The sequence below is a fragment of the Austrofundulus limnaeus genome, unplaced genomic scaffold (assembly GCF_001266775.1).
Source record: "Austrofundulus limnaeus strain Quisiro unplaced genomic scaffold, Austrofundulus_limnaeus-1.0 Scaffold77, whole genome shotgun sequence".
NCBI lineage: Eukaryota > Metazoa > Chordata > Actinopteri > Cyprinodontiformes > Rivulidae > Austrofundulus > Austrofundulus limnaeus.
In genome coordinates, this window is record NW_013952479.1 from 1,215,016 (window position 1) to 1,224,314 (window position 9,299).

Genomic DNA, 9,299 nt, shown 5'->3' on the forward strand with positions numbered 1-9,299 from the left:
GGATATAATCTATACTGCCACTTGTAGCAAAAAAAAGGATGGTCAAACAAAAAAGATGCAAAATAGTAATGATTTAAACCTTTTTTTTCTTTTCATTTTGCAGATTTATTTCTCCAACTTGAGGTAAGCACACTTAAGGCCCTGTCACACTAATTTGTTTTAGAGTTATAAGCTTTCTTAATTTCATAAAACAAAATTCTCTGTACAATAAAATAGAAAATATAAATAAAATTAAATGAAAGGTGACAGAGAGAAGAAAAAATCTTATATTTGCCCCTTTTTTCTCAAATATAGATYCAAACTATAAGGATCTTCAGTTTTAAACAACTTAAGCCAAATTATGAGACATTTTTTATGTCTAAATTGCTAATAAAAGTTATATCTTCAGGGCTCTAGAGTGCAACTAATTTGGTTGCAAATGCGACCTGATTTTTTAACAGTGCACTGTATATAGACTGCAACTGAATGATTTAAAAGTGAAAAAGAAGGATTTAAAAACATAATGTGTCCTTTAAAGATGATCCTAATATGTGTTTTCAGATGAACATGAGCAAAAACAATGTCACCATAGGTGGGCAATAAAAAATGGGCAGTTTAACGTAGTGCTGGGCGGTATACTGTTTTGTACCGAATACCGGTTKTTATTTTTATTATGATATGAATTTTCTGAATACCGAACATACCGGTTTAAATAGCCTGAACACGTGCGGAACGTTTCTTCGCGGCCGCCAGTGAACTTTTGTTTCCCGGGGGATATTTTTCCTTGCACCGCTATGTGTGTTAGCATGCTAATGTTTGGAGCAGCTAGTTGCAGCCGCGGGTGGCGATTCCGCTGCTTATATTGACTGACGTTTAAAAAAACATCCCGTTTTCGCCATCGCTGAATGTAGTAAACACCCCTTCAGTGACGTGCAGTTAGATTTAACGTGGTTAGTTAATATGGAGACGTTATGCTGATGGAGACTTAACCTGGTTCGATTGTGAAAAGCCCACAGGAAGTAGTTTGTAGTGGAGTTGGAATTGACTGGTGTGCAAGGTGAGTCGTGCTGATAAGCTTTAATAAATAACATAAAACAATAAACCCGATCATAATCTTTTCTTAACCCTCCTCCTTCACGACTGGACCAAAATGCGTGACTACTGTCTCCAACCACCAGTCAGAGAAAAGACACACAGAGGAGGGAAACAGACACAGAGGTACAGAGGAAAAATGTTAGGTGCACTGGTGCAACCAGTGCAGAAAGTTAGTCTAGAGCCCTGATATTTGCAGACATTACAGTATGTACATGCCAAAAAGAGGCTTCCAGTTGATTTCTTTAAAATTCCATCTTCAATGTAGATGTCTTTAAAATTGGTCTGAAACATCATAGTGTGACGGGGCCTTTAACAAACCTGATCAGCATTTATTACTTCATGTTAAACACGTTTTATTATTACAAGGCAAACATAGTTTTACCACTTGTCATTTCTGCTTCTGTACCTTCTTCAGACAGACCAGGTGGAGAGGAACTACATTAAAGAGAAGAAGGCGGCGGTGAAGGAGTTTGACGATAAAAAGGTTGAGCTGAAGGAAAACCTAATCGCAGAACTGGAGGAAAAGAAAAAGATGATTGAGAACGAGAAGCTAACAATGGAGCTGACAGGCGGTGAGGGAACTGAAGCACATTTTACCTTTTTTCATTTTTAATCTCTATAAGTAGTCTTGTTTTCTCAAAAAGTTTGATTTTAATAAAGACAAAGTGAGTTAAAGCTTGTTTGAAGCACTTTTTTCAAATGTGCGATTTTGTATTTTGTTTTGTCGTTCACAGACTCAATGGAGGTAAAACCCATCATGACACGGAAGCTGAGAAGACGACCCAATGATCCAGTTCCAATCCCAGACAAGCGTAGAAAACCTGCACCAGATATCCTTCAGAAAACATCTGATTTCTGTTTGACTCTTCAGACATAAAGATTTTGTTTTCACCTCGTGTTAAAGCTTGAAATTCACCTTCCTTGATTCTTTATACCTCAGCTAAATTATTTGTTAACAGACGAGCAGATAATGGAAGATTTAAGAACATTAAATAAGGTTGGTGCAAAATCTTCCTGCTGAGACTTGTGTGTTTGTTTGGTTCATTTGTTCTTAATTATTTATTTATTTTTTACCCTTTTTTTTGCAGCTTAAATCGCCAAAACCACCAGGTATGTCAGAGCATCCATCACCCTAAAATATGGTAGAAACAGATTATGTATCCTGGTCTGAATGTAATAAAATCACATTTTCTTACCTTTTTATTTTTACAATGTTCTACCAAATCTGTCCTCTAGATTCCAGGTTTTGTGCAGGTGCTTTTAAGATTTAAATTTTTGATTTCTTTGTCTTTGTCTCTAATTTCACCTTTAAATGTCCAAAACTATCCCCACAAGTTTCCTGACGCATTTGTGTGTTTTTCCCCTCTTGCAGTGTCTCCCTCGTCTCCTGAACACATCCCCTCTGCTCCCATGGAGACCCCCTCCCAGCGGTACGAAGCCCGCATCGAGGAGGGGAAACTTTACTACGATAAAAGATGGTGCGTTTCCCCCGTGCTGCCTTTTCATCACTTGGTTCAGCTTTTTGTCACCACTAGATGGCGACATTGCCACGGGTAATAGGCTTTGCTCCTCAACAGACATTTCATTGTAACTTTGATAGCAGGCTGCGCTTCAAAAAAAAGATGCAGAATTCACTAAATATGCACTGGTGCTTGACGTAACTATTAGACTTCTACAGTCTGAGTAAAAAAACCAGGGCAGAATTCTGCTCTGAAGCCTGAGCAAAGATAATAAAAGTCCTTGACCATACAGCTCTGACGCCCTTCTGTTTTACAGCTGAGCTCTGCATCAGACACATTAAGTCCTTTCAAAGGAGACAATATAATAGATTTTCTCTTATTAGCTGCTGGTAGAGACAGAGAAAGTTGAAACAAGCACGTTAGGAGCTGGGATCGTTTTTTTCTCATTTATTCGTGGCTAAAGACGCCGACGTGGAAAAACCTCAGAGTCACAGACTCATGCATCATTATTCCGCTGTGTGCTTTTAATGATCATATACTTTCAGTGTGAGTCTCTTTGTCTTGATTTTCTATCCTTTTGACCGTTTAAAGCTTTTAAACAAAAATAACAGATTTCATGTTTTTGACTTTTAGTTCCTATTATCTTTTCATTACTGTCTCAGGAGGAATGTGGTTTGTTCAGTTGGGTGAAAGGATTTTTTTTTTCGCGAGAACCTGTGCTGTTTCATTTTTACTGATGTTTTTTTTATGGTGACAGGTACCACAAGAGTCAAGCCATCTACCTAGAGTCAAAAGACAACACAAAGATAAGCTGCGTCATCAGCTCTGTAGGGACCAATGAGGTGAGTTTTAGCTCTCATCAAACCTTTATCGCTGCATCCTTCCTGTCTGTTCTGGAGTCGGCTCATTTCTTTCTCAAACTACCTCTGTCGGCTCTTCTGAGAGGACCCCATGGTTTCCTCCCAGTCGGAGTTTCTGTCCACAAGTTACAAACTTTCTTTTTTAGCGTTCATCTTTATGAGCTCTTCTCTCTCCTGGATGCATAAACCTGGTCCTTCCTCTTGAGCTGTTGAGTCGTTGACATTGCTGTGATCTAATTTGGTTTTATGGACACTCTGCAGTGTAGCTCCTTTATTTAGACTGTAAACTTCAAGTGTGCTTTATCACCACGTCGGTGCAGTTATCTTCAGCTCTATTGTAATGCATTCTGTGGCGCTCCACAAAGTGTGGAGTCAGAGGGCTTCACTGTGTGTCTAAACAAGGCACTGAAGGAAATTATCTTTTGTAATGGAGGTTTCTTTTTAAAGTCCTGAAGTGATGTTTGAATTGAACTGTCATTACAATTAGACATGAAGACCATAGAGCAGGGGTGTCGAACTCATTTACACCGAGGCCCACATGAGTGTTACGGTGGCCCTCAAAGGGCCAGTTGTAATTAACTTTGTTTCCTGTTTAACTTCCACTAAGCAGTGTCACATCCTCTTACAAAATGTGAAATAAATATAACAGAAATAATATTAAAAGTAAAACTAAGACAGTTTTAACTAACTGAGTTTCTAATGAGTAGCTGCCATCTTGAATTCTGGACTCTTCGGCTGTGTCCAAAACGGTTCGCCGGGTCCTCCGAAGGCCGCATACGTCACAGCGCCGCGACGAAGGCCGTCCAAAACCGAAGACTCCTCCGATGTGTCCGACCTATGTGTCCTTCCTTTGGTCCGAATCGAAGGACTGGTCTGATGGATCCTTTCCGGCCCAGCATATCCCATAATGCATTGCGGGCTGACCTGAGATTTTTTTTATCATAGTAATGGCAGACGAAGCGAGAGAAAAGAATACATTTTAATTAAAAATATGGGGGTATGAAAAATTAAAATTTCAAGCGTTTGTTTTGTTAATGGTTTTGTCATTTGTAAAGGCGTGTTTTTAAATATTAATTTTTGTCAGAAAAAAATGAACTTGTGTAACGAAATAAACATGCACCTATGGTCCATTAGCTCTTCAAATATTAACTTAGTTAATTTAATTGTTTTGTGATATTAATAATGCAAATATGTTGATATCTTTCTAATTTCGATCTAATTTTGCTTCTGTTTAGCGTCGTCACAGTTGTTAGGGGACATGACGTATGCAGGGGTAAGGACGGGAGGCTAGACCGTCCAAATTCACAGACACTTTTTTCCGGTCTTCACGGTCTACCAAGGACCTGGCCCACCTCGACCCGGTAGGCTGGGTCCTTCGGAGGACCCGGCCTTCCGTTTTGGACACAGCCTTCCAATTTCCTACAGGGAATTCCCATGTATGGTCGATAAGCATTATGGGAGATGTAGTTTATGGTCGATACTGGCTTTGAAGGAGCTTATTTTAAGACAATAATACTTTGCTATTCAACTAAACTTCTCATTTAATTAGAGCCAACAGCTCAGGAGCAGGACAATTAATATCTTCCTCCTTTTAAATGTGTTTATTTTGTTGCATTTAATCATACAGTATATTTAAAGTTTACCATTGATATAATAAACAATTTTCATATTAAGTGAAAAAAATAAAATTAAATTGTAGGGAGTGCCTCTCCTGGCGAGCCAGACGGGAGCCACCTGTGGGCTGCATTTGGCCCACGGGCCTTTAGTTTGAGACGTGCTGTAGTGCATTTACGAGGTTTTTAAAAATCTATAACATCAACAGCAGAAAGTGCTTTTTCTAATGCAGTTTTTTGTTTTGTTGTTCAAATCTAGATTTGGGTGAGGAAAACCAGCGACAGTACAAAGATGAGGATCTACCTGGGGCAGCTGCAGAGGGGAACATTCGTCATCCGTCGACGGTCGGCTGCGTGAAACATTCTCACTTCTCCCCATCCAGTCCCATCTGTTCGTCCATCCTTCCATCTTTTTGCTCGTTAGTTCCCCGTGTTGATTCTTGTTTGTGTTCACCGGTCGGCCTTTTACTGGAATCCTAACACACTACCCCCACACTGCACTGTTAAACATGCTTAAAGCACGAGTGATTCTGTACACAGCAGACTGGTTTCAGTATTATTTCTCACTTTTGTTTGTTGAACTGGTTATCACTGCTGTCATCACAAGGTTTTTATTTTTATTTTTTATAAAAAACAGTTTTATTTAAAGTTTTTATCATCAGCCTTTTGTTCACACAAAAATTCTCATACGATGCTTCGCAGAGGAAGCTGTGAAAAACAGCAGGAACTGTCAGATGTTGAACCAGCTGTCATAAATCAACCACTTGAAGTTATTTTTACATGTTTTTCAGAATATATCTTTTACACTTAAGAAATGGAGGCTTGTTCTGTGGATGTTTGAAGGCTGTTTATTAAAACTAATGTCTTGTTTGGAAAAAAAAGAATCTAAAATTTACTTTTTTCTTGACTTTTTTATGTTATATTCTCCATATGTATATGAGTTCAAGTGTATTTGGAACTGGAACAATGTTTGTTTCATTTTATTAAAATATTTCAGCTTTTTTTAAATTAAGAAATTCTCCTGATTAATGACTCTACGTTACGTTTACTGAAAAATGTTTGTCCACAACCAAAAGCCTCTTCTTTTAAATCCATGTGAAGAAAGCATATCTGCTGCTGCTTTGCATGGCAGGTTGAGATCTGTTAGTACTCAGATTATGTGTTGTCTATGACTCTCAACTACTACCACATTGAATTTGAGGTCAACATCTATAAATGTGACTTATTTTAAGCATTTTTGTGTTTGCTGAGGTTGATTCACTGTGGTGGCCAAATTGAGTGTGACTTCAAACATTAATCACTTGTAGATGTTCAATGATTATTTTCTAAGATTTGCACAAGATACTGTATTCTATGAAAGAAGATTAGGGCCACTGAAAATATTCTGAAATTAATCTCAAGATTGAGGGAAAAAAATCTGAATTCTGACCTTTATTCTGAGATTTAAGTCAAAATCCTAACTTATTATTCTGTGATTAAATTCAGAATTCTGATTTATGAGATTAAGGTCAGAATTCTGACTTTTTATTCTGAGATTAAAGTCAGAAATCTGATTTAATTTAAATCGAAATTCTAACATTCTGAGATTAAGGTCAGAATTCAGATGTTTTTATTCTGAGATTTAATTCAAAATTCTAATTTACCCTGAGATTAAAGTCAGAATTCTGCTTTGAGATTGGGTCAGATTTCTGACTTTTATTCTGAGATTAGGGTCAGAATTCTGATTTTTTTATTTGAAAAAAAAAACCTCAATTGACTTGTCTAATTCAGGAAAAAAATATTTTTTAATTATTTTTTTCTGTGGCCCTAATCCTGTTTCGTAGTGTTCTGCTGAAAGACAGGTCACACATAAAGGACTCTATGGCAGGACTATTCAACTAAATTGCTCCGGGAGCCACAGTTACTGCAGGTCAACAGCTCAGGGGCCCAGCCAAAGTCATTATGTAAATAAACCAAGTATTTTAAATGTATGTTACCTTTGAAATGGTTTATTTTGCTGCATTTAATCATGAAAATGACCCCTATTAATAAAAGTAGTGATGATAAAATAAAAAAAACAAAACATTCTACCTCCTGTTTAACAAATATTATTTTGACATATCTGATTTTTCTAAAATTTTAAACCATTTTTTCTTTCACTTCCATAGTTTTATCTTCAGCTGCTTGTAGTTTTAACTGTCTTGGATGTTCATAGAATTGTTTTTTACCAGCTTGTAGCCAAGATTCTGACGTTTCTGCAGATACCAAACATGTTTGTGTTTAGCTAAAAGAACTTAGAGTAATTAAAGTTGAAAACCGGGGGTTTGGGCTTAGGAAAGGCATGAACCAAATGGTGGGCCGAACTTTGGTCACTCGCGGGTCGGATGTGGCCCGCAGGCTGCCAGTTGAATAGCCCTGCTCTATGGCAAGATGGGACATCACCCTCTGATGGTGCTCCTCATTTTTAAACGAGGATACTTTCGTGACGATTCTTTCGTTCAGTTTCCTCTCAAAGGCTGCATAGACCTCAACTGGATTCTGAAAGACAGCAAAGTTGACCTCAGGTTCAAATGCCACCATCAGGAGAGCACTACCAAAACCTTCACTGTTACTTTGTTCACTGTTAAACAGGTTTCACTTGAAAACTTGCTTGAAACTGAACTAAATGGAAATGTTGGTCTAAATAAGCTGAAAGTCTTATTTACCCATGAAATCAGAATAATCTGTACATGTCTATTTAAAACAACCTCCCTATAGACACTGGGGGTCCTTGGAGAACATATGGGCTCAACGTCTTAAAACAGCATCTTAAATTATTGAAGCACTGATGATAAGTGTTTGAATTGCTGTTTATTTTTGAAGCTCAGAATCCTGAAAGGATATTTTCCCCACGTCATGTCGACGTGTCGGTGTCTGTAATCAACGTGACCGAGTCGCCTCACAGCTTCGGTCCAGGCACACAGCCTCCCTCTCAGCCGTCCCCGCTCTTCTGTAAACAGCAGGAATATTTGGCATTCAGCACAGGTCGTCAGCCACCGAGCAGTCTGCCATCTCCCTCTTGTGTGTCCTTTCGTTTTAACCGGATGGCATGTTTCACTTTTCCTGACTTAATGACACTGCTCGGCAAGGAGGGCAATTATTTCCTCCGCTCCACAAACGCAAGGCTCGTATGAAAAAGCTCGCTGTCTCGATGCCGGGAGGGTGTGATTGCTCAGCCTCTTGTGATGACACGAAATGAGCTGATAGTCAATGTGATGCCTGTCTGCTTCCTTTATTGCATCACATGTCTTAAGATCACTTTAATATACACTGACACGATGTCAGTTCTGCAGGGTTTGGATGTCTTTTGTTTTTAGGCATTTCATTCTGAGGATTTCACCTGACTCGACGTGAGCAGCCAGGGCAAAGTGGGTATCCACTGTTTGTACTCACCTGCCACATATTATTCATGCAAAATGTAATATAATGCAAAGACAACTTTTGGGTTCGTTGGAAATTTCAGAGGGACAGGACAATTTGGTTGCTTTTTTTTAGGTTAATCCGTAAATTTTAGTGACTATAAAAACATCTACATCTAACATACTTTAAAGATAAGGTAGGTTAGTTTAAACTTGGAACAAGTTTGGAACCAACCAGATCCTTACAATCGGCTACCATGGTGAATCTGAGCAACTGGGGTGGAAGTACCTGCAAAAACTCTGTCGCTCTAGCAGAAGTCCTGCATCAGTCTGTGGAGAGGAGACTGACTTTCCAGAAGGGTAACCATTTCTGCAGAGCTCTACCATACAAGTCTGTCTGGTGCTGTAAAAATAAGTTGAGCTGAATTAATTGAATGAATAAAAAAGGCTGGAAAGCAGAAGGACTGAAGAAGGCTCAAACTCAACATGCACATTATTTAAGCCAAACGTATTCATCCTTATAACCGGGGACGGCCTTTGGCGTAGGCAGTATAGGCAAATGCTAAGAGTGCCGTCCAAATAGGTGGCACCACAAATAAGGGACCAAAAATATGTTTATTATAATTTTATTAGAGTTTATCTGTAGAATAATCACTGGTTACGGAAGTTTATGAAGGTAACGTTCTATGGGTTTCTACTAGGGCTGTCAAATTATTAATTTTTTTAAATTTATTAATTCCAAGGTAGCTGTGAATTAATCACGATTAATCTTAAACTTAATATAAAACTTTAAATTTTTATATATTATTTATTTATTAAATAAAACAAAATAAGCCATAAGAAGACAAAAAGAAAAAAAAACTGTACATAATATGTTACACGTGGAGTTTTTTTTAATATCATTTAACCTTTATT

General features: G+C 38.1%; 1 protein-coding gene and 1 long non-coding RNA gene across 5 annotated transcripts in view; one reads left to right on the plus strand and one right to left on the minus strand.

Moving 5' to 3' along the window:
- Nucleotides 1-6,019, plus strand: part of suds3 (SDS3 homolog, SIN3A corepressor complex component) — a 14,329-nt gene extending 8,310 nt beyond the window's left edge. For all 4 annotated transcript variants that reach the window (XM_014011151.1, XM_014011150.1, XM_014011152.1 and 1 more), the window contains 8 exons: nucleotides 104-123; nucleotides 1,490-1,646; nucleotides 1,809-1,904; nucleotides 2,010-2,071; nucleotides 2,163-2,184; nucleotides 2,447-2,552; nucleotides 3,292-3,376; nucleotides 5,267-6,019. In XM_014011151.1, the coding sequence (XP_013866605.1) occupies nucleotides 104-123; nucleotides 1,490-1,646; nucleotides 1,809-1,904; nucleotides 2,010-2,071; nucleotides 2,163-2,184; nucleotides 2,447-2,552; nucleotides 3,292-3,376; nucleotides 5,267-5,365 (647 nt within the window). In that variant the 3' untranslated portion in view covers nucleotides 5,366-6,019. The remainder of the gene's footprint in view (nucleotides 1-103; nucleotides 124-1,489; nucleotides 1,647-1,808; nucleotides 1,905-2,009; nucleotides 2,072-2,162; nucleotides 2,185-2,446; nucleotides 2,553-3,291; nucleotides 3,377-5,266) is intronic.
- Nucleotides 6,020-7,253: 1,234 nt separating this feature from the next.
- The window catches only part of LOC106519459 (uncharacterized), a 3,574-nt gene continuing 1,528 nt past the window's right edge, over nucleotides 7,254-9,299 (minus strand). The window contains exons 2-3 of the long non-coding RNA XR_001310444.1: nucleotides 8,674-8,787; nucleotides 7,254-7,524 (exon numbers count right to left, since the gene is read on the minus strand). This is a non-coding gene — a long non-coding RNA (uncharacterized LOC106519459). The remainder of the gene's footprint in view (nucleotides 7,525-8,673; nucleotides 8,788-9,299) is intronic.